This window comes from Lachnellula hyalina (assembly GCF_007821495.1).
Source record: "Lachnellula hyalina strain CBS 185.66 chromosome Unknown contig00084, whole genome shotgun sequence".
Taxonomy (NCBI): domain Eukaryota; kingdom Fungi; phylum Ascomycota; class Leotiomycetes; order Helotiales; family Lachnaceae; genus Lachnellula; species Lachnellula hyalina.
Genome location: NW_022157198.1, coordinates 62,698 through 89,242, shown reverse-complemented (window position 1 = coordinate 89,242; position 26,545 = coordinate 62,698). Strand labels below are relative to the sequence as shown.

Sequence of the window (26,545 nt, the reverse complement as noted above, 5' to 3'; positions counted from 1 at the left end):
GGGGTTAGCATTAGGATAGGAGTGTGGCTGTGAGAGTGGAAAGTAGTCGGGCTGCATGTCGAAAATGTGGCCACTGGTTGGCCAGCATGATGCTTAGCATCTCAAACTCCTCTTCGTCTTCGCACTTCTTGAACCGGAGTTCATCGAGCCTCTTGTATTGTCATGTTCTGGGTCGGGATAGGATTCTCGACGTTGAGAGTCACTAGGATAGGAGTGTGATAGTGAAAAGTCGGGCTGCACGTCGAAGATGTGCTAGGTTTTTATGCCTGAGCTTATCGAGCCTCTTGTATTGTCTGGTTCTGGGTCGGGATAGGATTCTCGATGTTGAGAGTCACTAGTATAGGAGTGTGATAGTGGAAAGTCGGGCACAGCTCATAGGCCTCATCCCTGCTTATGAGCCTACTCAAGGATAGAGCAGGTCTCAATGGTGCAGCTGATGTCGCGTCCGGACCAGTATTAGCCAAGTTAGTTGCGTATACTGGCTCATCAACTTATCCTGGAAAGCACCCGAATGATAGCGAGTTACCACATCTTCTGTTGGAGTCGACTCGGCATTCTGGCTTGCTCGACTAAAACCCTCCGTTTGTTGAGGCTTCTGCTCAGTAGCGCCCATTGAGCTGGTGCTGCGGTTTCCGCGTCGTGCCCGACCTCTACTTCGGTCAGCTGGTGCTTGTCCTCCAGTGTATGCGTTTTGGCTCTTTTGCTGGCCGGGTACATGCTGATGATGCTGTCCGTCGGATTTTTGACCGTCTCTGTTCTGAAGACGTCTGGGGATTGTACCAAAAGGTGGCTTTCCAGTCGTACCAAATCTGGTATCGGCACTCTGGCCCGTTTCTTCGACAGGAATCTGCCAGGCACCCCAAGTGTAGGGGAATCTTGGAATTCTCCTACCGTCTGCTATTCATTGCCATTTTGGTAGCGGGGGTCTTGAGTGCGCTGTGCGCTTTGCTCAGCTCTTGCTGGTGAGCCATTTGGATCACGAGAAGAAGAATCTTGCTGGCTTCCCAATGGAGGTCGGTTCTGGCTACTGGGAGTCGGGGCACTGGGAGTCTGTCTCTGCGTTCTAAGGGATGGTGGTGCTTGTGCTTGCTGAGGTTGGCGAGTACCTGGCACAAGGGGTGCAGCCCACGATGGGTTGTATCGATCAGAAGCAGAGCTACCACCGCCATATCCACCACCGATCTCCTGCTTAGCCAATGGCACACGAGTCTTTGCTTTGACCCGATGTAATCGGGGGCATCGGAGCTAAGCTGGGGAACTGGCCCGGCAGTGGGCTGCCTCCAACGCCTCCTGAAAGCTCCTGACGTAAGTTGTTTTAGTGTCGGACAACATCATGAGAGCTTGTTGAAAAATGGGGTCTTTGAGCCAAGATTGACTCGGTCAATGACCGGGTTGATGTAATGCGCAAGAATCAAGATTGCCATTCTTCAAATGCAAGATTGTCTGGTAGATCCCAACTACATTGTGGCAGCTTCTGATCAAGGCTATCTTTACGCCGATGAAGTAGCACTGGCTATCGCTCGGCTCGAAGATAGCTCGAAGACGGCAAGACTCCATCCTGTCGAGCTGCATGATGAGAGCCTGGAATGTTCCCGGTAAGCTGATGTCCAAAGATTCATGTTCTGACGCTGACTTTGTGAAGGGGTCTGTACTGGCACCGAGGAAATGGAGAGGAGCTACATGACGGGCTGGCTGCACAGAATGTTTTCACCGATCAGGACGTGAAAACGCTTGTGTCTCAATGACTAGGCGTCGTTGCTTCTTCAGTGGAAGCTCAAGCTAAGTTCGATGAAAGTTAAGATGACGTATTTGGAAGCATGTCGTTGCATTTCCGAACATAGGAACTCGACAAGTTCCGTCGGTTGCAGACGAAGCTTTTTACGAAGCGTTTTGAAATGAAGCGGGAGAAACAGGCGCTGCCGAACTTTGAAGTACCTGTGGCGGTGTACACAAGGTGGTGGGGTCCGAGCGTGGTTGCGTGAGATGGCAAATCGATTGCGGAAATAAGCATTCTCATGCTAAAGCTTGTAGAGAAGGATCCGTGGGTGCTGAGATAACCAACTTGAAGGTACGCAGTATCTCCTTTTTGGCGATTCAAATCGTCGCACAGTCTAAAACATCACTGACAGCTACTGGCATGTTAGTAAAGAAGAAGCGGCTCAGTGGAGAACATACCTTGAGCTCCTTAGAGACTGGATAATCAGTAGCAATATCGGCCGGAGTAGAGCCGAGGACGACGATGCGGTTCTTCGTGCTTTGTTTGAATCCAGCTCAGCATAGTAAGCGGTGGAGACAGTGCTGTTCGAAGAGTCGATCAATCACTAAGCTCTTTGCTTGGGTAGATTGTAGATCGGATCCAAGGCGATGGAGCTTTGTGGATGGGGGTAGCGGGAACGCTGCAGCCACACCAATTGCGCTGTCAGAAATCTATCCCTCGTACTGTCAACGACTGATCAACAAGCCATCGGGCAAATTTTCCTGCTGTTCGCACTCGTGCGATGTAGAGAGATGTTCTTCTGGTGAATTCACAACTCAGCCTTGCAACCGTCGACTCGCGAGCTTGAAGCTGTGACGAGCGACGACAGCATTGCGAAGAGCCGAACAACTTCGAAGAGGAGGTGGAGATTGTAGGGATCGATGCTTACTTTGATTGATTCTGATGGAATCCCTTGGATCCCAGCAGGCAGACGTATGTGTATGTCAACGTCGGTCTTCGAATTTGTTCCTTCGCCGACGATCGAGACAGCGCGATCTTCCTTCTCTCACATCTCTATGTAAAAAGCGTCTCGAAGTCGCATGACATAGCAGGGACTGTATCTTGATGAAGTTGTTGATGAAGCTGGTTGGATGTTGCAAGTTGAAGTCGAAATGAATGGGAAGCGCGATCTCAAAAGAGAAGCGAAGTTTTGTGAGCAGTGTGGGGCGACCTCCTTATCACGTGCGCTGTACTACATCCTCTTTGCTGTCAATCCTGATTTTCGAAGCAGCGGAGAGGACATCAACAACTTCTAACACGGTGGTTTTCGCCGGCGTTCTGCCAAAAACACCAGTGCGGGAATGAATATATCAAGGAAGCTATCCAGGATAACATTGATATTCGAATTAATTTCCAGCGAAATTGGTCTTTCTCTGACGCTTCTTTGACCTGATAGCATCTTCGGTGCTTCTAGTCTTAAAATGGAAACTTTTGAGCTCTTTGACAGATTTGTCGAAAGACCAAGCAGTAGCTGGTCAATTCAAACGCTAGTCTGGAAAACCAGTTCCTAGGGAGAAGCAGCTTTTGCTTATAGCTAGATCCATACATAGTAGATAGTTGATTAATGAACTTTGTTTCCTGAGGCCGCTTCGGCACGCGTATGTGAACTGATAAAAGTTGTAAGTACTTCCATCTCTTCTGGAAGAATCAATTCCCACGGTGTCGCTCAAAAGAGTCTGATGCTTTGAAAGAACACCAGATAGAGTCCTCTGAAACATACCAAGCTGACTTAATTTGAAATATTAGGGGGGAGATGACACTTACTAAAACTCATCGTACGGCAATCTGCTCGTCTTACTTCTTTGTTCACCAATAATTTCACTGCTCTCAGCTCCGTTCAACGATCTTGTTGTCTTTCGACATTGACTGCAGCCGTACGAAGTAGAGAGAGAGAGCAACAGATGAAGACAGACAGACGGCACCTAAACCGTGAGATCCTATGCCTGGTTGCTGTAAAAATGTAAGTCCTTCCATTTGCAATTCGTTCCTACTTTCGCTATATCTGTCCTCTCAAACGCATGGGTTTTGTATGCAATGCCTTGTTCCGCAATATTATTGTCGTTTCACAGCCTCTAGTGTTTTCTCTTCTGCTTTGACCATAACAAAAAATGCCGAGACTAACTTTTCATAGAGTTGAGATCTGTTCGGGTCATTCCAAGACGAATTGCAGAAGAAAATGCTTTTCTGAGGTCAAAGTCAATACTTGCTAGGGCCAAACAGACGAGGATCTGAAATCTCCCACTCCAATCCTTTCGCCCCTTCAGCATTGAAAATTAAAAGACTGGTTCAGTCAGATAACTTGTCAACGCTTCAACGCAACTGCCACAATGCAGCATAGAAGTCTTCCATTTTGGAGTTAAAATCGCACAGTCCACTCCAAGGTCCAATGTACCCAACGCTTAGAGCTAATCCTTTTCCCGAATCCCCTTATCTATGTTGTTCTCTCAACTAGAAGCTGTTTATCTTGAAGACCTGCTGCGGTTATGAGTACGACCTGGCTTGAAAGCTACTCCTTGTCACGAATTTTTCAAGCAATGTCGATCGGGACAGCATGCATGTGGAACTCGTCTTTTGGACAAGTTCAATTTGATGCATCGGACGAGGAAGAGGACTTCGTCGCAAGGCTTTGGGGCTTTTGACGTTGGATTTGTTTCTATGGCTCTAGTCCATGAGCTGTCATCCCCCGTCTTGTTCTCTGCAAACCACGGTTTTTAAATTGGACGAGCGGTTCACAGTCTCTATCTCGGCTAGAATCCAAGAATACCCTCACATTTCGCAAGCATCTCGGAATTACCTCCATTGTCGAGAACTTGGCCAAGCCATTGCGCTCATGGATTGTCATAGTCACCACCATTTATCTTCAAGGCTGAAACAGAGCCTGTGTATCACGAATTTCATTCTCTTCAACTTACGCTGGACCCTACCTCATGACAACAATCGCAACGGCAATTCAACTCGGCTTCAACTACGGTTTTCAACAATAAGCTCAGTTTGGTGTCAGCGGAAATCTTCAACGCCACGGCTTGGTACAAATATAGAAGGAGTGCTGAACTTTCTTTTCTCGTGAATTACCAAAAAGGTAAGTCATCAGAGTTCCTTCATTCGGCTTTGCATGCTAACGATACTTATAGTCTTGCTATTTGAAACTCGAATTCATCTCTACACGCAAGATGGCTGTCTCTTCAGTCTACATATGATGCCAGTGACTCCCAAGGTTTCCGACACGGCCATGCTGAATGTCACACTCGAGCTCCGAAGGCTGACCGCAAATGTTCTCGATACGAAGGCCAATCGAGCTTGTGTCTCGGGCATTGCCAGATAAGTGATTTCAGAAGATCTGTTCGTAGTATCTGGTGGCACAGCTAGGCGCGAAGTCAAGCACAAAGCAGCCTCGCCCCAATGCCAATTCTCTCACAGAAACAACATCCACAGCAGCCTTGTAACGCTCCCTGCTTCCACCATCAACACCGAAGGCAACAGCGCTTTCCCTAAAGTTCTCATTTGAGTATTTGCTACTACCACCAAGATCTGCACTAGAGTCTTGCACCAACGGAAGCCTTATCGCTGCTAGCGATAGATGTTGGCCAAGTTCCAAGAAATGAGCGTGCCCAGGGTACCTACGATGGGGCCGTGGAGGACGAGGCAATCATAGCCGAAACCGCAACTTCGACCGCATTCGGACCCATCTCGCAGAGCGAGACTACGAAGCGTACAAAATTCATACGAGATTAATGGTCTCGAGACCTCAGCTCTCGTGTCTGTCTTTGGTAAACCAACCGTTGCAGGTAATAATTTGCAATCCAATCATTCACGTTTCAGACTTTAACAGGATAAATAGTAAAACATATTGTTTCGCGTCTGCGTTCGGTCTCCGATGGTCTCCACGAGCCCGCACCACCACGGGCAGAATATGGTGGTTCATATCAAATCCTAATCTGGTATGGGCAAGGTAGCCGGCGCATCAATGACTTGGTGGCGTTGTGTATCTTCGGCTTTCCAATATCATGGTGGCTGTCAGGATTTATGATGCCATCAGAGGAGACTGCGTCTGGGCACAGGCAGGGCTTCTGGACTGGAAATAGAGAACAGTACCGACACCGACAGGGGTAAATAAAGACAAACGACCCAACCTACGCCGACACAGCAGGTCCCTAACCATTATTATGGGTAATGGGTATGGATATGTACTCACCTGCTGTGTCAAAGACACGATTGTCGCACTACCGTTGCATGGGTAGGCTCACCAGCTACGCCCACACAACAGGTTCCCAATACTCACCCGCCTTTCAATTACCTGGGAAGTTTTGCCCATCCCCAGGATCCCAATACCTACGCTCACTTTGGCCAGACTCTCAGTAGTCCTAGCAGTATGCACCAGATATACAGTCCAATGGTTGTGTCGACAATAACAGTCGATATCTGTACTGAACCGGAATGCCTCATGCTCTTTAAAGAGCCTTACCAAAGGCCGCCGCCAGAATGCGCGGAAGGTTCCCAATCTTTCTCGACATCTGACCCAGCGGCATCGCAGCATATCCTGCTGGGTGGGGGAGCAGCCAATTGGACCTCATCTTTAGGCAGCCACAACTCCTGGGTCTCTACATTCTCTTCACAGGATGTGTATTGGACCCAACGTGCTCCTACAAGAAACATGGCCACACTAGATGGTCATGACGATCCTTTTGTCAACGCCGATTCCAAGCCGAAGGGCGAGGCCAAGCTATCGGCAACAGCGGTATCAGTACTAGCACTCTATCCCCAATCACAGTGGGCCCACGTACTCAATTAACCCCCTACAACTCGAGCCCTCATCAGAGAGGTCAAGATCGTCCCACATTCAATAATCCATTCGGCTCTTCACTTTCAATGATGACGCCATTCACTGGGAAAAGGGAAAGGTCTTCAAGCCATTTGCACTCCGACTATATATCAACCTCAACAACCGTCCTTCTGTCTTGCTAATTGATATTACTGCTTCTGAGGCAGTTGAGGCAGAATCCTTGTGCGAATAGACAAAGCTATCATTAGCAGGATCCCTCCAATACGAAGCAGCTTCACCTGACTTCTGGCGGACACCAAATCGACTGTCAAAATCACGGTCGCCTGGGAAGACAAGAGCAATACCCATCGGCATGAAGGCACGGGAAGTTGGAGCCTTCCGGCCCTCACAGGAAGACAAAATGGCTTGGGCGAGGCTATTGAGAAGGGAAACCAGATTCTGATGCGATGCTTTTGGCCATTCTGGGTCTTTGGTCTATGGCCATGGATGCGGAGGGAGAATGTATTGATAGAGTTGCAAGTGGTCAAGTCGATGAGATGTGTGAGATAGATTATGAAGGTCATTCGAAGAAGTCCCTTTTCCCTGCCGGTGCCCAATACCTCGATTATCCCGAAGAGGTAATTGATGGGGTTCGCTCAGCAGTGACTTCACTGGTACTAACATTCCCGGAATGAAAGCAGTGTACTAACACTCCTCGTTCTCTACACTACTACGAGACTAGCTGAGAATCCTCATGATCCTTCTGCTCCAGCTTCTTGGTGGGGTCTTGTACACCCGCGCTTCGTTGCTCCGTATATGCTTTTCACAGTTGGAACCCTAAGCAGATGAATCGCAGTAACGTCACGGGAATATTCATTTACTCAGCTGTACCAATTCTTTACTTTTGTTTTACACGGCATCATATCCTCATCTATCCAAATCCCTCACCCACATCTATCATTCCTCACAAGTCAAATCCCCATCCTCCCCTTCCTACTCCAGATACCTTACGGAAACAGCCTGTGGGATAATTAGTTTTGCTAACAGTGCCATCTCTTTGATGGATCGAGGGGGGCGTACGTTTAACAGATGGCTGCACGGCCATTGCTTTCGCCGCAGTAGTGGTCACGAGCCTCGACCTCGACTGGAGCTGGGACAGGGGCGGGTTCTGCAATTGGTGCTGCGATGGCGAGGCTGAGGAACATGGCGGCGGTTGCGAAGAGGGTTGAGAATTGCATTTTGAATGTTGTGGTGTTTGGTGTTGAAGTTGGAGTTTGATTGATCTGTCTTGGGGGTGAGGAGTAGTTGCAAGAGAAGGTGGTGTCTCGGGACTACTTATACGTTTAGTATATGATGCATCTCTATATGTTTATAAGGCAGATAGATCCTTCGAATTCATTCAGGAATCAGATGCACAGCACGAGTAGATTTTGAGATAAGGTTCGAGGATTGAAATCGGGTTCTCCGTAACTAGTAAATAAGTAAATACTCGTATGTCGTTGGAATTGACGTAGAGTCAGCCGCGATTCTTATGCTAAGCTGGCAAGTAAGTAATACCTGCCGCAGATACCTTCCACAACCAGCCTAGAGAAAACTTATTTATACGGGGTAACCGCGTGGAGAAGAGCGCCTCTTCAATGTCCAGTGTATGTATTGAGATTAGTAGCTAAGATTATTTTTGTACTATATGAAGTATCGCTCCGTTGGTAAGGAAGGAGCGCTACTGTGAGTAAGCGCACGAAGTAGCAAATTGAACGGCAATCCTTTCCGATAACGATTCATATTCCGAATGAAGAAAGATCGGCTTCCTAGGCTACGCGATCCTTTGTATGTAAATATAGCGCTGATATGCACGCTAAAAGATATGTCTAATTCTTATTCTATGCATATGGCTTTTGAGGGGGTTCTGTAACAACTATTGATAAAGGTATAATCTTGAAATTTTCGATAGTTTTACCAGAAGATATTTAATCTGATTACTCAAAAGACTTGAAATATGGCAACTTTGCATGATTTTTTAATAAAGGGGCATGGAATATTGGTTTTTGGTGTTTATGAACAAGCGAAGTTCGGCAATTCGGTACTCGTACTGTACCTAGTGTTCCCCCGGATTTTGGTGCGAAACAAGGTCGCTCTTTCTGATTGGTCACTATATCCATATTTAGCTCTGTAGAAAGTAATATAGTTGCGTGAAAGATAACGGGGGAGACGGGGTGGCCGAATCATCATAAAAAAGTGGTCTTCCATGTAACGTGGGGTAAGACGGTGCTGTCCTGCCTGTTGTCATTCTCTCAAGGAATCTTGCTCCTTTCTCTTCGCGCGCTTCTCCAGCCAAAATGCAATATAGCAAATTGGGGCAAGATGAAGAAGCATCACTTGACGACGGCGTGAAAGCTCCTTCACATACCAGTGCTTTATCTCACATAGTACCTTGCGGCTCTAAATGGTTCTGGGGAACTGTCCTGATTCTATACTCAATTCTACTTTTACTATCCGGTGCATGGCTATCATCATTATGGAACCAAAACAGCGCGAATATAGAACGCCTTCCTAGCTACGATTCAAGATGTAACAAAGTCCCTTTTTCTTTGATACATGTATGCTACACTTCGCTAATCCAATATCCAGCCCCACTACTCCACCAAATCGACCTCACCACCCACACCAAAGAATTCGACGTGCAATTCTGGCCCGGCAGCAACCCGTCCATCTTCCGGCAAGCCCCCTCCCCCGAAGTCGACGCAGCATGGGAACGCATCACCAACGTGCGCGACATAGTCCTCAGCACCGCCGACATCCTCGCCCTCGGAAAAGACCCCGCGACCACCGTCAAAGCCCGGCCTGAATGGGGATACGGCGACGATGCGCACCTGGGCCTCATCCACGTCATGCACGAGTTGCACTGTCTCAATGCCCTACGCAAGGGCATCTACTACAACCACTACTACCGCGACGTGCGCGGCTTTGGCGCGAACCCGCCAGGTGATTATAGGGCCAAGTACTACGCGCATATGGACCACTGTGTGATGCTGCTTATGGAGAGCATCACGTGCGTGGCGGATTTGACGGTCACGACGTACAATTGGATGGAGGGGGAGAGTGTCCCCGAGGGAGATTTTAGAAGTCAGCATGAGTGCCGCGATTTCGAGGGCGTGCTGGACTGGTTCGAGGAACATCAGATTAATGCGAATCTTACGCTGCAGGAGGAAGAGGAAAGGTGGACGGGTTTCCATCCAAGGCCGGGCGATACTTTGTTGCCGCAGGAGCCTGAGCAGGATGCGTCGTTTTGGGATGTGAATATGTTTCCAGAATGAAATGAGGATATTGGTTTTAACTGTTTGGGAATTGGAAAGTAACGGCGGTGAAGGTTGCATGGGGACGTAGTTTGCGGCTGTGAACTCTGGTGATTCAAGCTGGCATGCAAGTAAATCGCTGGAGATCAACAGCTACTATGCGGTTGCCGGAGAGGTTAACCCTTGTGGAAGTGGCTCTGACTAAAACGCCTCGGTGAACGTTTCAATTCTGCTTTGCTATATTTGACCAAGAACCCATCTCAGATATTAAAATATCTCAATCTCTGCAAGCACAGAGTGTGTCCACTACTAAATTTCGTATATTCATCAAAAACTTAATTATAACGGTCTGCTAGAAATGTATTTAGTGTACATACAACAACAGTCTTGATATATGCCATGTAAATTCCTCCTGATTTCTCTCCTGTCCCTTCCCCGGCACTATTCTGCAACCGCTGCCACGAGTAACACAATTACAACCGCGCTTTTTTGCCATTCATCTCATTGAACGAGATCAGACAGACCTGCTTGTTGTATATTTTCCTTCAAAGTTCCATTCAAGACAATCCCAAAAGGGCCTGCCTCAAGCGGACAGAAGGAGTCATTGCCAGGCAGCTGGCTGGTTTGGAAATAGGCTTTCATCTTGGCAAAGCCGCAGTAGTTCACGGGAGCGCTGGCGGTGTGCTGTGAGATCATTAGCGTGGATGAATAGCGCCTGGCCGACGAGGTTTGTACTTACCCCCATTCCGTCGATAGTGAGCAACTGGGCATTCTTGTAGTTCGGCACAGAGGAGATTGAGCTGTTATGGCTGTCAGTTTTGCTTCGTATTTGATAAAGGGGGGTGGGGGTGTTGAATCACTTTTCAATGGGTGTCACTGGGTCGTATGTGTTGCTGACGAAGAGGATAGGTGTTGCTGTGTCGCCACCAAATGGCCCACTGAATATTTCCTTGGCCTTGATTGACCACCCAAGACATTCAAGCAATGGCTTGCTCCAGACTTCCCCGATGATGCTCTGGTCTTCAAGCTGGTTGAGCTGAAGTCTTAGGTCTTGTAGCGTTTTGTTGTAAAACTTGTTGTTCTGGTCAGCGCACAAGACACCGGATGTCCATTCTGGGGCTTGATCGCCAGCCGTGGTGGGATCACCGTATATCGCTTCGACTTGCTCTGTCCACGGGCTGATATCCTGTGCCAAAATCGCACTTTCGAGATCCAGTAATATTTGGGATAGTGAGCTAAATTCTGACAGTGGCTCGTCTACAATCGCCAGCATTGTGACTTTCAACATGAGCAATGCTGCCTCGAGATCGGTAGCATTGGACCAATTCTCAATCTCTGCTTTCCGAGGATCAAGCTGTATGAACGAGGCATTGAAGCGCTCATAGATATCCATTGCGGTAGATCCGGTATAGTAAGAACACTGCGAAAGTCCCGCCTCGTGGCAGTATACGAAGAAAGCGGCGATGACTCCGTCCGTGTGAAAAAAAGTAGAGGTAGTGTAATTAGTCAAGTAGCTCTCAGGGCCCACCACGCCGTCCAGAGCCACATTTCCTACGCGCTCGGGAAACATAGAAGCGAACGTTTGGCCAATAAATGTCCCGTAGCTTCGTCCATAGTAGTTCACGAGGTGGCTGGGCTTGGAGGCTCTTGCGCCGTCTGCCGTTTCTGCGAATGCATCGGCGATGCTGACCATGTCTCTTGCATTGACTGCCGTGGACATGTGCGGACCGGCATCCTGGTCTCCTCCTGTGAGTTGCTCACACTGCGCCCCAACCTCCTTGCCATACTGAATTTGACTGTTGTAGAACTCATCCGTGACTCTCGGGACTGATCTGGAGCTCAATGCAATACTCTGGTTCGTACTTATGCCGGTTGAGCAGTTGGCCAGGGGTTGGCTGAGCCACATGCCTCTGGGATCAAATCCGATGATGTCCCAATTGGTCCCTAGGATAGCCTGGATGAGAGACCCGTTGTTCAGAGCTTCGCTTACACCGGAACCACCAGGTCCACCGGGATTCAAAAGCAACATGCCCTGATAAGCGCCATCGGAAGAGTTGGCTTGGGCTGGGACCTTAAGGAGTGGAACAGAAGCTCGACCCAAAGTAGGGTTTTGGTAGTCAAGCGGTACCTAGAGAACTCGGTCAGTATGTAAGACAAAGGTTTGAGGAAAATTCAACCAACATCAAGCCTGGCGCAGAAGAATCCGCTGTTGCAAGGACACCAAGTGAGCGTCTTGGACGGGGATATGTTTTCCAACGTACAGTTGCCGGAAGATGATGCTGTTGCCAGGCGAAAAAATCCCAGAAGGGCAAAAATGAATGGAAGCCCCATGAGGAAAGCGGGAGAATAAACAGTGAGTTGGGCACGGCTTTAATAATGGTTGATATCAAAAAGATAGATTGGGTAGAGAATGTGTAAAAAGCGAGTGTGATGATTTTCAATACATTGGATCGGAATCGTGGGTTGTATTTATATCAACTCCTATACGTGTACCAATACCTGTCCAAGTCAATGACAAGTCGGCATGATCGCCAAGTAAAGCATTTCATGTTGATTCGTACCTTACTTGGGACGACTAAACTACCTTTGCTGCGCATTCCGGGCATTTTTGGTGTTGTTCAAATCCTAGAATCCGCTAAAACGACAGGGTCCGTACGAGCAGGCTAACCAAGAACGGTACATCGCAACGCGGGGGGTTTGCACTTCTTCCTCGAGGATCTGTAGACTGACCTCATAACAAGAGCTATGACCACGAAAATATTATAGCAATCTTCGTTTGCAATTTACTATGAGCTCGTATATGGCCCTGAAGGATTTTTCAACCTCGTAAGGGTGCTCTGTTAGGGAAACAAGTAGCCGTTGGCGGAACGGCGCCCTTCAACTCCCTTTAGATAGTGTGTAAAAGCCACAAGACCCTCCAGGAGCCGTGCATTTCGACGTTCACATGCCTGGTATTTTGAACAAGGTCCTTACGACCAGGGACCTTACGAGATGAGCCAACATCAAGTTACACTACCAAGTGAATACCTCTTCGACCACGTTAACTCGAGCTCTGCCCCACTGTTCCTTTTTGCTATACAAGAGGCGACCTCCTTTTGCATCCAGTTCAAGGAATGGTTGGACTCTCGACAACTCCGCCCCATCTAGGCTCCCAGTGGATGTTTCCAATTCGTCCAACGCGCTCTCTTCGATTTCGACAACTCTCTCGGCAGCTTTCGCAACCAGTAGACTATTCCAAAGACCCTCTTGGCGTGAGGTTGAGCGAAGAAGTGTAATCGCTTTCCGGCGAATAATAGGATCTTGACACTGACTAGCTACAGTGTAAAGCGGAATAAGAATCCCCATATCCAAGCAAAAAGAATTTGTTGTCCGGTTGTCACTGCTAGGTAACGCAGAAGAGATAACCTTCTCACCTAGTAAGATCATTTGTTGAAACCGTGGTAGGAAGGAATCCCGGAGTGAAGGATTATTTGAAGGTAGCTGCTCAAGATGTAACGAAGCATAGCTGTATAGCACATGCAGTTGAAGAACTGCTATTGCAATATCTTCCTTTTGAGTCAGAGATGACCCTTTCGAGTCAATCAATGCTCGCAGTGCGAGCGAGAACTTCGACAATAAAGTTGTGTATCGGTCTGTGCGGGCTTCAACGGCTTCAAGAAATTGTACGGGGTCGCATGATACTAGGGCTGCTTGCGTACTGGCAAATTGGCAACGCCAATATTCTAGGGTGTTCCTGGCCTCTTCAACACTTGAGAACGAGACAGGAATTGAATTATGCATTATGTCGTCGATAGAAGGCTCATGGACTGTGGATTCATAGTGTCCAATCATCTGGTCCATACGGGTCAGTCACTGCAGAGTCTGTATGGGCAAAAATAAATTTCTTACCGCTGAAAGATTGAAATCTAGTCCTGCAAATATTTTGGTAAGATCTTCCAGTGGGGCGTACCACTCATTCTGAGTCTTGGAACCAAGTTGGTCTCGAATCTCTCCAGTCTGCTGCTGGTAGTGAATTTCTCGGAGTAGCTTCGCGCCACTTCGAATATGTAATCCCGCTGAGGTATAGTGCCCTCGCATATTCTGAACTAATCAGCATCCTGAAGAAAATAGCGACGTGACCTAGAATACGCGTAGAAAGTAGGACATACCTCGAAACAGGTGAAAAGGATACACGATATAAGGCAAACGTCGATGGATCGCTGCCCATTCTGAGATAGAGGAACTAGTAGCTCTCTGATTCCGAGATTGTACTGCTGTAATGCAAAATCACGTTCTTCATCTATATCTCCTGTTTGATACTCCAACGTTTCATGAAGTGAGCCTATAGCAACGATAGCATGGTAAACGGCCGATTCATGATATGCAGCTTGGAGGACATGTTTTCCCCAAAAGTCAGATCGGAAAAAGCCAGCTAGTGATAGGCAGGACCGCTGCACGAAGAACTCGAACGATCTTCTTGATTTTGGGGGAACGTGAACGTCAAATGATGGACCTGATGTAACGTGCACTACCGGTAAATTACAAGGCAACTGGTGCAAGAGCTGGACATCGTTGTAGCCCTCACAGGCACGGCGTGCGGATGAACATTTAAGACAGGCTGGTCGCGTCTCATCACATTTCACTCTTCGTACTGCACACCAGTCAGGGATTGGTCTTTGGCCCTATTTGAGATGCAATACTTACTTTTACACGTGATGCAGCCAGACCTTGTTTTCGGCCGGTATGCCCGCTTTCTTCTCCCTTTTGCGACCCTGGGCATCTGAAGCGCAAGGTTCTCTATCGAATGCTCTTGGAGAGAAAGTTCTGCTCAATGTGGAAATGATATTAGTAAGAGATCAGTATTGATTAATCAATGTCAAGTTTGAAGGTTCTCCAAGAAGTTGATTATACATCGAATGATTTGAAACTCCGCCACCCCCTTTAGTGGCTGTGGGTGCCGTTTGAGCTAGCCCCATAGCACTAGTGCCCTCATGCCCCTTCTGAGGCAAGCAGTAGGTATGATGGCCCCCACGAGGCAGGGCATAGTCAACTTTTCTTCTTTTCTTTGCGAAAAAAAATCCTCGCACGATCGCCTTACTGCCAATATTCTGTTTTGAATTATCCCAAGATATTCCCAGTCGGATTTACTTAGATCAAAAACATCCCCGCTTCTGCTTTCAAAATCCATCTATCGACTCTGCCAATACTCTCAAGTAGAATCCATCATACTCGCAACTTATGACAGCCACTGAGTTATGTCTATTTACCTGATCTTTCTCTGAATCCTTCACCATATCTGAAAATGAGCTGGCATCGAGGTCCCGCCATTGATCGGCAAACAATCATTTGGACAAGCACTAAATGCAATAATCAAATCCATCTCAGCCCTAAAAGTAATGAACTGACCCGCCTCAGTCGTCGGCACTTCCCAAGAAAGCATTTGTCCATCCCGAACCGGGATATACATGAATATGTTGAACGGACTAGGCGAAAACTCTTGTCCCTGCTCTCCTAGCTCATCGAGCGCGTTCTTCAAGTTATCCGTACAATTGTCGTGATATTCGGCAAGGTGGAATTGCTTAACGTAACGATGAGAATCACATGCTGCCATCAAGGTATCGTGATTGCCTGGTGTGGTGTCTTCGACGATGGTGAGAATAGGGTCGCGGCGGTTGGTGACAAATGAGTCTCCAATTGCGGGGAGGATTTTGTCTAGGTGAGCTCGAGTGTGTTCCATGGACATTCGTTCGGATAGTTCGTGGGCGTTGAAAGCCCAGGTATCCACGACTTGTTTGCCGTGGGTGTTTATGAGACGGATAAATTGGCCTTTTGACACTCTCGCTGCCTTGCCTTTCCGAGCTGGAATTTCTTGCTTTTCCGCGGAAGAACTGAGTTGAGGTGGTGGAAGCATATTTAGTGTATGATGCAAAAGTGAATGATTAACCTGAAGAAAGAGATATGGTTATCAATTCGGGTGCATGTGAGTAGACATATAGTATCAAGGAAGCTATATATCCCACTTTTGCAGATGTCCGCGGAGACTGCTTAGTCAACAATATACTTATATATAGCTTCATTTTAGGCTGGATTGAGCCTATAATCCTAATTGAACATAGTCATCACTGCCATTTACTCTGCTATAAGAAGTTTGGATAATCTGATCACGTGTGCGTTCTCTTTCTGTAGTTTCTTTTAAATAGGAAACAATTCATTGCTGATCGTTTGTTTTGTAGAAAGCTAACAGATACACAGTATCCAAGACCACCAAATGAGAGAGCAATCTGATGCCGAGGGCGTTGGTAACCGTACCGGCGAAGAATCCGACAACAGCAAAGGTTGCATAGAGCGCGGAGTTGAGGGCGTCATTAACATAGACATTCTCGGCAAGCTGTTAGCAAATGATAACATTAGCGTTGAGGACTGGGTCGGTACTCTGGAGTCTATACGCCGGGACCAAAGACGTTCGCATCCTTCGAGCATGACCATCAACGTCCCTTCCAGCTTTTCTGCGCGCGAAGCAAAGACCGTTATGACTAGCGCAGCTTCTGTCCCACTCGTAGTTCATGAACGAAAGGTTGTCGATACAGTAGGTAACGACTCAGACGATGTTCTAGACCGAATAATTGCGATCCTAAAAATCTTGCTCGAGCAGATAAAGAAGGCAAGACGCCTTCCGACACGGCTTTGCCTTCTGGCCATCAGGATCTGTTACTAGTTCTCGACAGAGGTTCAAAAAACAAAGAACCAGGCTACAGGCCAGCTGAGGCAATTGAGCTTTCTACTTAACTTAATAGTATAATACTGTGGTATCATAAGTATTAATCAAGCCCCGGTTCCAGATTCTGACCGTCTTGGTGCCGGCCTGGACATGATGGCTTTCTCGTCAGCAAGGCATTTTTCCGCCTTGTTAGAGACCCAGAATTCTGGAGCCAACTACGAGCTGAAAGCCTCGCACTCGGTGACAATGGCCATATACTAGAGCCTCCAAAGTCGCTCCAGCTCTTGAAATACGTCTTCCACGGAACGCGCCGGGTAACAGGTCCGTCCACGCGTGTGTTACGGGCCGCAATTGGGAAAAAATCGTGCCAGTTGGGAGATCTTGACGGGAACGCTCCGATGTTTGTGACCATGCTTAGCTCTAACTCTTCAAGGAATTCACCATGACGAAGATGTTGGGGCGAAGCCACCGGTCCAAGCATGAGAAATGGAAGCCTATCTAGGAAGATTCTCGTTCGACTTCTTGGAGGACCGAAGAGTTGTCCTGCACAGGAGACGCACCATATCATCAGATTCATGTACTTGTCAATTTAACGAGGGAATTCTTGCGGATTGAGGTATGAATCCGGTGGTGGCGTATGTGGACAGATGGCGCTGTTCCCGGAGAGTGGGGTTGGTCGTGTTATTCCCATGTATATGATTGCCTAAAGAACGACCAGGAACTTTAAGTTAGTAAGCTGTAAGCAGAGATAATCCTAGAGGCATCTTGACTTATCATCCGATGGTGAGCATTTGTTCTCTGCCTCTCGAATTAAGCTCATGAGAGTCCGTGCTGTGCCTCCATTGGTTCCCTTTGCTCGGACCATCACGATATCCGTATACGGTAATACGATACGATACGGTAATAATAGTAAGGTCAACAGGAGGAATATCCAAGTCTAGTATTTGTTTGGGGAAAAGATTCTTCTCTTGAAGGCTGTGGCTATTGTTACTTCACGCATTTTATTCAGCATTCTGATGCCAGCGTTCTGATTTCGATTCGTGGGCCCTATATTTCCCAGGTTTAACCTTTATACCCTGGAACCACCTGCATGCAGATAGAGGCAGGATGCTTGTCTACCCCTCGCCAACTATCAGAACCCTTGGCTTGGTTTGCGCATAAAATCGATGCCGCCTACTCCGTACCTGCCTTTAAACCGAGTACTACGAATTTCTTGTTGGATTATTCTATAAACTTTCAAGAAGCTAAGAGCGTCTTTATGTGTGACACAGCCACGTCCCCAGCCACAGACAGGGTCAAAGAGGCTAAAACATTCGAGGAAGTTATTCGCAAAACCGTCAGTCAGTCAGCACAGGACAAAACCTAACAAGGATCACCCTATGGTTACATCGACCCCTCAACTATAATCAATCGGTCGAGCAATTGACCTGAGATGGACGTCATATCCGCCCTGGGCCGTCAATTGTACCAAGTAAAGTAAGTCAAAGTACGGACGTAAGCGGCAATCACGATGATCAGCGCACCTTCCCATATGGGAAGGTCATTAATGCACGAACCAACCGACTTTCTGTGAGTTCGAGTATTGGTACAACATGGAAAGAGCGAGCCTCATCATGTATCTATATAAGATGCCCAAACCCCGCCCCCCGTTGTATATATTTCCAGCGCTGTCTGCATGACAGCTTCAATTCCGAACATAATGCACTCTTCACTTCTTCTGGCTGCAGCCGTGTGCATCACGGCTTGCTCTGCTGCACCAGCTACCGAGAATCACAACTTCGTACTACACGAGAAACGCGACGGACCTCCTCATCAATGGACCAAGCGGACACGCGCTCATCCTGCCGAGATACTTCCTGTCAGAATTGGACTCACTCAAAGCAACCTGCACAAGGCCGAGGAGTACATCCTTGATGTTTCGGACCCCGAGTCTCCTAATTTCGGTATGGACGTCTGAATTCAAATAGCAGTAGGAATGCTTATCATAAACAGGCAAGCACTGGTCAGCTGAGAAGATTGCCAATACTTTCGCACCTTCTAAGAAAACTCAAGATGGAGTTGTGGACTGGCTCGTCAAGTCTGGCATTGATGTGGGGAGACATAAATACTCGACAGGTATGTAGATTAATGCACTCTCGCCGGTCCACCCTCATCTAGAGAGTCCTAAAGTTTTTCAATGTCCAAAAAGTTAAGACTGACGAAATAGGCCGGAATTGGCTCGAAATCAATGCCACAGTGGCCGAGACGGAAGGACTTTTCAATACAGAATATCATTACTACGAACATGACATATCAGGAGGTCATCGTATTGCTTGCGATGAGTACCATTTACCCCAGAGTGTGCGCGAGCATATCGACTTTGCAGTGAGTTACTTTCAATGCTACTGAATTAGGCGTCTTGAATGCTGACTGGTAACGAAGATGCCAACCATTCAACTTGAAGGGATGCGCCCCATTCCTAATCTAGTCCCGCAGACAGCTGCTCCATCTCCTTTCACCGGTTTGACGGGGCTTGCAAACTGCGCTCGGCTGTACACCGTCGAATGTTTGCGCGCACTCTACCAGTTTAGCCCTGGAAACACGAGTGCCGAAAGTAATGCCATGGGTATTGGCGAATTTGCGGATTTCCTTTACTTGCCTGACCTTGCAACTTTCTTCCAAAACTTCACCACCCAGCCCATTCCTGCGGATACCGTCCCCCAGTTCATTTCTATTGATGGAGGCCAAACTGCCAACGCCTCATATGATCAGGCCGAGGACTCAGGTATCGAATCAGCTTTGGATTTCCAGACCTCCTATGCCATTATTTACCCCCAAAAGCTTAGGCTGTACCAAGTCGGGGATGGTGTCAACATGGACAGTGTCGGTACCTTCAACATCTTTCTTGATGCGTTGGATGAGTCGTACTGCAGTTATCTGGGTGGCGATGCGCCTTATATTGATCCAGCATACCCGGATCCCAACGAAGGCGGATACACAGGTCCATTGCAATGCGGTGGCGCCCCATTGAGCAACGTGTTCTCATTCTCATACAATCAAATTGAAGCATCTCTCCCAGTGTCTTATCAAACGCGACAGTGTCACGAATGGATGAAGATGGGCCTCCAAGGAGTAAGCGTCCTTTTCGCATCGGGTGATTCTGGTGTTGCCAATCGATACAATTCAGGCTATGAGAATAGCTGTCTTACTGCCCCAGATGTGGGCCCTTATGTCGATAGCAACGGAACTCGCTTTTCGCCTTCTTTCCCCACAAACTGCCCGTGGATTACAGCTGGTAAGACATCCTGATATCTTCATCTTTTGACCAAGAACTAACACACAACAAGTTGGGGGCACAATGCTTCAGGGAGGCTTGAATGCAACAATCACGGCCGGCGAACAAGCCGTGGGTCAAGCTGACCCAACTAACCCAAAAAACGACTTCTACTCTGGTGGCGGCTTCTCCAACGTCTTTGAACTTCCCAAGTACCAATCCAAAGCCGTGAGCAACTACCTGACCGAGTACCCGCCCCCCTACACCTCCGATATATTCAACAACAGCGGCAAAGCTCGCGCCTACCCCGACGTCTCGGCCATCGCAATCAAGCTCCCAACCGTATGGCTCGGGGAAGGTCTAGCGGTCGGCGGCACAAGTGCATCAACACCCATCGTTGCAAGTCTTGTGGTCTTATTAAACGAAGCCAGAATTGCTGCGGGCAAGGGCCCGATCGGCTTCTTGAATCCCACCCTGTATGCGCATCCTGAAGCATTTAATGATGTCACTGTAGGTGGCAACCCGGGTTGTGGCTCTGATGGCTTTGCAGCGCAACCGGGATGGGACCCGGTTACTGGGTTGGGCAGTCCGAATTATCCTAAATTAGAGGAGATATTCTTGAAGTTGCCGTGAAGGGATATACATCTAAGGACGCTCTAAAATTAGACAATCAATTGATTCATGGCTTTGAAGCTTGCATTTCCCATGATTTGTCTGTTACGTGCTGTAGTGATATGCGAAGGCCATTTCTGCTACTTTAGATTACCGATCTTCATCATCGAATTGCTTAATCCAAGTAGAGAGTCCCGACAAATGAGGGTACCTGCCTATCAAGTCTTCGCTTCTAACTTACTATGTTCCTCTCTGTCACATACTCTTCGTCTGACTTTAGGACTAAGTAACTCGCTTTTCCCCCTTTACTAATAACTAACTGACTAACTTATCACCCAGCCTGCTTAGCTACTGTCATATTCCCCCGTTCTAATGTGCACCCATCAGCCCATCCTTTAGGGACCTTTTAGAGCGGGTCCGGCATTCTCGGTAGGCGTGAGAGGTGGAAAATATATGCCTGGCCGGCTTCTAAAAGCTGGTAACAATTGAGCAGCTCGGTAGAAGCCTCTTAAATGTAGAAAGTGTTATGCTGAAACCTAATGCCTAAGTATCATAATTTAGAGAATTGTATTAGTTAAAGATGAAGTGGGGTTTTATAGCATTTTAGCTAAGTACGTTTTATCCCTTGCAAGCGTAGCAGCCTACTTAGTTACAGCAGAGTCGGCAACTATAGAGTAGACATTTAATAGGGCTACGGATGACACCACTTTAATATCTAACAGATTTTATCTTCTTAAGAAGATTAAAGATAAACAAATATGCTAGGACCATCCGAAATGGCTTAGCATTTCTCGCCACTTATGGATACTTAGCTAGAAGCTGAAAGCCCGTACAATTAATTATAGACCCGGATAGCAGCTTATGATAACGAATCCACGATGTGTTAGCATTTTTAGGGGTTTAAGTATAAGAGCGATCATATAAACTTATTAATGTCTTGATAACCAACGGCTTATACTCCGATAGTAGTTAAACAACCTTTCCGGGAACCTTGGCCGAGTGATCAAATCTTCTTAAAGCCAGTTTTGTTTCAAAGAGGGTCCTGTTTATAGAATGCTACTTCCTCCTTAGTGAAGATACCACCCTGCTATCATATAAGCTTCAACCTAAGCACGTCCCGAATTTGGTCATGGAGGAGCACCCACCTGAAGCCTCAGGGAGTTCTTGCTGATCTTAGTCAATTTATCATAATAGTCTTTATCAACTACCGTAAGGTAACGCTTCGCCATCTCATGTGCACCGACGAGCCGAAAAGTTTTATCATTGAAGCCTAACTCTCTTAAGTATATCTCTCCAAATACAGCATGGCCTCTCCGCCCAACCTGTGATCCATTCGGTGCAATCATCACCGGCATATATTCGTACACTGGGATGAATTGTCTAATGTCGTGCAGGAGTGCAGCCACAATCGTATTGTCATAAGCTCCTGCTTCACGAGCCAGATGTGCCACTTGTAGAGCATACCCAAGCTGGGTGAGACGTCCTGCGCCATAGCTTCGGTTCCCCTGGGCCGTGAGGTATTTGAATAATTCCTCGGTTGGCGCTTGTGCGCGGGTTTCGATTGAGGGCATCGTATCGCTTGACATGATGGCAGATAATCTTTGATACGAGATTCTGAGGAATCAGACGATAGAGACCTTGCGGCTCTGTTTAAATCTTAAACCCAAAGCTCTGGGGGAGGGTGAAGTACTTATAACTAACTATAGTCTATAACGCGGGCCTCGGTGTTCATATTATAACTACTTACTCCCTGCGAACTTTTACGTCAAATATAGCTTGTAAGTTGGAGGGAAAGTATAGCAAGGGGCTCGGTTGAGAATATATTCGACCTCTCTTAATGAAGTGTCCAGGACTTTGATAATTTGATAACACTAGTATTATATAGTTGTTAAAGTATAACCTCTGACGTATATTTAACTTGATATTATCCCCTTTTCGTATCAATCTGGATATCTCAAATAAGGAGAAGCATATCTGCGTTGTCCAGGTATGTAGAGGGTTCATTAAAGTAGTCTACTATGTATATATACTAAAGAGCTCGCTAAAGTAAAGGGGTTGTAGACCGTCTCTCTCAGAACTGATCTGTTGCAAAAGCTCTAGCGTACGGATACGCCGAAGTGGCGATGACGAAGCCTGTGGCGACAGGCTGCATAGCCCTGTGGTAATAGGCTACGAAGCCTGGAAGTGGCGATGCATAGCCCCTGTGGCAAAGCTGAAAGCTTGAAGTGACGATTGCCACAGCGGCTACTTACAGCCTATTACAGGCTTGAAAGCCCTATATATATAGCATACTTCCCACTGTAGAACAGCAGTCAATTCAAGTTATTACCCCGAAAAACAACATGATCCTCGTTTATTATACCTTCTTCGATCCGCTTTATAATACCTCATTAAATTACAGGCAACAAATTCATGAAACCACTCGTGACTCTAGGATGTGCTCTAAGTTTTCGAATTGAATGGTCAGATCGGAATATTTTCTACGATTAAACAAGATAGGGTACGGTTAGCATCATTGATCAAACATCGAGGTTTGACTATCTTACTTGTTAAAAGCGCTTTCAAAATCTGATTCAGATCGCAGCTTTATTGTACTACTTAGTGGAATACGTTCAGATACGATATGAGTTGATAGTCAAATACGTGTGTGTGCTAGCTCTTCGAATTCCTGGTAGAGTACTCTGTTAAGAACTTCTTCGTGTCTCTGATATCTTTGTCGGTCTCTACAGTATGTCACTGCTCCTGCCGATGTCGGATAGCACGCCATACCTGTCCAGCTCTGCATACATAGCGATCCCAAATTAATTTCCGGCGACCCGTTGAACTTATAGTATTGTTATCAGATTACAAACTGCACCTTTCGATTCTAGTGGCTAAAATACCACGTTACTGATATATAAAGACTGTGTACTTCGCGGTTTAGTCTCTCAATAAGACAAAAGGTGTTGGGATAAGGGCTGTATCCCAACCTCTCCGTGGAGAAAACAAGGGGTCCTAATAAGGCACCACAACTCGCTTGTCTATTAGGACTCTTTCTTCCTCCACGGAGAGCCCGACCTTTCTAGTCATGTGATTTAGCGTAGCTTAGTCAGCGAAGAGGCCATCACCTCTTCGCGTCCCACACTTCCACTTTTAGACATCAATCAAGAACAACCAACCAACCAAAGGGACCACCTTTTACTAGCTAGTACGAAGTGTTATACCGCGGTATCCTGTGATACCAACAAAAGGAGTTATATCCAAGATTTAATCTATTTAATAAGTTATATTGCCTTTCACAAAACCTCATGTCAAGAGGAAAAGTGCAAATATCATGATAATACCCTGTACATACTATTCGGTGCTACTTTGTACTATAGCTAGTTGGCTGCCTAAAAGGGGTTCGCGTACCCCATCCTTCGCGCGGCGCCATAGCCTCGGGACTTTTTAAGGCCCTTGCTGATGCTTGGTATAGGCCGCCGGTGAGTTGAAGACTTTTTCGTAGTATTATTTAATATACCAAGTGCATTTCAAAGTATGTCAATTTGAAGGAACCTGAAATTGTTATTAGTAAATGGTAAATAAAGCAAGCTGACAGGTTATATCGAGACCTAAAGTGCCGGGCCCGTCGACACGCCCTACCCGACAAAGTCGTTGTATTTGCCAGATTAGGAGGAAGCACTAACGTCTACGGTCTCCGCATTTTGGATCTGCATCTACTAGGACCTAAATTACGATCTCTAGCGCTGCATCCTTAGCGCAAACCCATAATTATTGTCGATCGCCTTCCAGGGCAGGGGCACTCGGGTTATTGTACGGCGTACTGTACGAGTACGACGACGACGCCAATTTCTTCCATGAATCCGTCTTCATCCTTCATAACCTTCATCAACAGATCTGAAAAATCTGCCGACAGACCTATCACTGCATCTTAGGAATCGCTTTAGACTGTGAGGGCTATCAGCCTACAAGGTGGTCATGACTTCTAATGTGATTGGGCATCGAGAGATCCCAAGTTCGATTGATTTCTGCTGACGATCACTGCTATAAAAAGGATAGCTTTATACGTTATAATCCGAAGCTCCACACGCCACAGTTTACGGATAAAATTTAGGGATGTGGACCTTGAATTGGTACCTTTGTCCACATTCATCTCCGCCCATGCTGCCGCTGCACCACGACCTGGTGGACCCATGCTTCTGGATTTCTTGATAGTCAGGAACGGTAGGATTTTCATAGATATAGCTCCTTATGCAGTTTTCTTGAAATTCCTTCCGCTATCTCAGCCGACCATCTTTTTTCTCTGTCATTGAAAATGAGATTCTTAGTTCTGGCTCTTGCCAGTGCTTTCTTCCAATCATCTGCCGTTGTGGCCAATGGTCCAAACGGTCCAAACGGTCCCCCTTCCTGTCGTTGCATGCCAGGTGACAGCTGTTGGCCAGCACCTTGGGAATGGGAAGCATTCAACTTTGCCGTTGGTGGTCGTTTGGTTGCGTCTCAACCACTGGGTGCGCCTTGTCATGACCCTACCTATAATGCTTCTGAGTGTGCAAAACTCCAAACTGAATGGACTGATCCTACAATGCAGTAAGTAGCTCTGCATTTTCACTCCAAGAAAGCAAAGTTTTTGACGCCGTGGTTGCAGTATGGCCTCGTCTTCCTCTGTAATGGCTCCCTTCTTTGCTAATCAGAGCTGCGATCCCTTTACTGCAACATCAACACCTTGCACCCTTGGAAACTATGTTGACTATGCCGTGAACGCCACATGTGCTGCCGATGTTGCAGCTGCTGTGGAATTCGCTCAACTGGCAAACATTCGCTTGGTGATTCGAAACACTGGTCATGAGTACGTCTGAAAGCACCTTTCTTGGCGAGACGAACCATACTTATAGTATAAATTAGCTACCTCGGAAAATCCACTGGCGCAGGAGCATTATCTGTATGGACTCACTATCTCAAAAACATAGAGTTCTTAAACTGGTCAGACGAAACCTATACAGGTAAAGCAATTAAGATGGGTGCAGGTGTCCAAGGCTTCGAGGTAATGGATGCAGCCAAAGCTCAAGGCCTGGTTACAGTTGGAGGAGAATGCCCAACGGTCGGCGTCGTGGGAGGATATACTCAGGGTGGTGGCCATTCAGCCCTCAGTACATCCTTTGGACTCGCCGCGGACCAGGCCCTGGAATGGGAAGTAGTCACTGCATCGGGAGAAATTGTTACTGCATCCAGAACCGAGAACACTGATCTCTACTGGGCCTTGAGTGGTGGCGGCGGTGGTACTTACGGTGTTGTGATCTCTTTAATTGCCAAGGCATACCCGGATGCCACAATCGGCGGTGCATCTCTGATCTTCTACTCTGCAAATACGACCGCCGACAACTTCTACGCAGCTGTAGAGGTATTCCATTCTCTATTGCCAGGCATGGTTGATGCAGGCGCGATGGTAGTCTATTACTTCACGGACGCCTTCTTCCAGATTGCCCCATTAACGGCCTACGGCAAATCCAAAACAGAGACCGAAGCAATCATGAGCGACTTGATCGCCGCCTTCAATAAGCTCGAATTTCCATATACCGTCACATACTCCGAGTCTGCTACTTATACTGATCACTACAACACCTATTTCGGCCCACTCCCCTATGGAAATATCAAGGTGGGAATCGCTCAGTACGGAGGAAGGCTGATTCCCCGCTCCGCGGTTTTTGACAACAACAAAGCCCTAGGAGCTACGCTACGTAACATCACCGAGCATGGCGTTACCTTCATCGGCGTGGGTACAAATGTTTCATCACCGGCAATCACTTCCAAAGTTTCGAATGCGGTTCTCCCGGCGTGGCGAGATGCACTCGTACATGCCACTCTCACCACACCATGGAACTTCACAGCTCCGTGGTCAGAAATGATCGCATTGCAAGACGAGATGACCTACGAGTTTGAACCTCAAATAACAGCCGTCACTCCTGGAGGTGGCGCGTACATGAACGAGGCGGACTTTAGACAACTGAATTGGCAGGAATCCTTTTTCGGGGAGAATTACGACAAGTTAGTATCTATTAAGAACAAGTGGGATCCAAACCACTTATTCTACGCGGTTACTGCTGTTGGAAGTACAGAATGGACGGTAGCAGCAGATGGGAGGATGTGCAGAACTTAATAACTAGTATTTAATGTTTAACAACAGCTTTTGTAAGTATAA

The 26,545-nt window shown here is 47.2% G+C and overlaps 6 protein-coding genes across 6 annotated transcripts; 2 read left to right on the top strand and 4 right to left on the bottom strand.

The window, feature by feature from the left end:
- Positions 1 to 10,309: 10,309 nt before the first annotated feature.
- On the bottom strand, positions 10,310 to 12,414 carry tap_0 (Tripeptidyl aminopeptidase; the record flags this gene model as incomplete). Its single annotated transcript, XM_031151135.1, has 4 exons — positions 10,310 to 10,492; positions 10,548 to 10,608; positions 10,669 to 11,936; positions 12,370 to 12,414. 4 exons carry the CDS (start codon positions 12,412 to 12,414, stop codon positions 10,310 to 10,312), a joined length of 1,557 nt encoding a protein of 518 aa, XP_031004628.1.
- Positions 12,415 to 12,820: 406 nt separating this feature from the next.
- LHYA1_G006194 (putative transcriptional regulatory protein) lies at positions 12,821 to 14,567 on the bottom strand (the record flags this gene model as incomplete). The annotated part of the gene is made up of 4 exons (XM_031151134.1): positions 12,821 to 13,639; positions 13,697 to 13,888; positions 13,957 to 14,438; positions 14,492 to 14,567. The coding sequence occupies 4 exons, from the start codon at positions 14,565 to 14,567 to the stop codon at positions 12,821 to 12,823; spliced, it is 1,569 nt and encodes a 522-aa protein (XP_031004627.1).
- Positions 14,568 to 15,074: 507 nt separating this feature from the next.
- On the bottom strand, positions 15,075 to 15,698 carry ycgI_2 (Uncharacterized protein; the record flags this gene model as incomplete). The annotated part of the gene is made up of 1 exon (XM_031151133.1): positions 15,075 to 15,698. One exon carries the CDS (start codon positions 15,696 to 15,698, stop codon positions 15,075 to 15,077), a length of 624 nt encoding a protein of 207 aa, XP_031004626.1.
- Positions 15,699 to 18,204: 2,506 nt separating this feature from the next.
- Positions 18,205 to 20,391, top strand: sed1_4 (Tripeptidyl-peptidase sed1; the record flags this gene model as incomplete). Its single annotated transcript, XM_031151132.1, has 5 exons — positions 18,205 to 18,448; positions 18,498 to 18,620; positions 18,694 to 18,869; positions 18,981 to 19,779; positions 19,832 to 20,391. 5 exons carry the CDS (start codon positions 18,205 to 18,207, stop codon positions 20,389 to 20,391), a joined length of 1,902 nt encoding a protein of 633 aa, XP_031004625.1.
- Positions 20,392 to 21,497: 1,106 nt separating this feature from the next.
- MIMI_L432 (Uncharacterized protein) lies at positions 21,498 to 21,956 on the bottom strand (the record flags this gene model as incomplete). Its single annotated transcript, XM_031151131.1, has 1 exon — positions 21,498 to 21,956. The coding sequence occupies one exon, from the start codon at positions 21,954 to 21,956 to the stop codon at positions 21,498 to 21,500; it is 459 nt and encodes a 152-aa protein (XP_031004624.1).
- Positions 21,957 to 24,664: 2,708 nt separating this feature from the next.
- ZEB1_0 (FAD-linked oxidoreductase) lies at positions 24,665 to 26,503 on the top strand (the record flags this gene model as incomplete). The annotated part of the gene is made up of 3 exons (XM_031151130.1): positions 24,665 to 24,936; positions 25,043 to 25,195; positions 25,252 to 26,503. 3 exons carry the CDS (start codon positions 24,665 to 24,667, stop codon positions 26,501 to 26,503), a joined length of 1,677 nt encoding a protein of 558 aa, XP_031004623.1.
- Between the last annotated feature and the right edge of the window lie 42 nt (positions 26,504 to 26,545).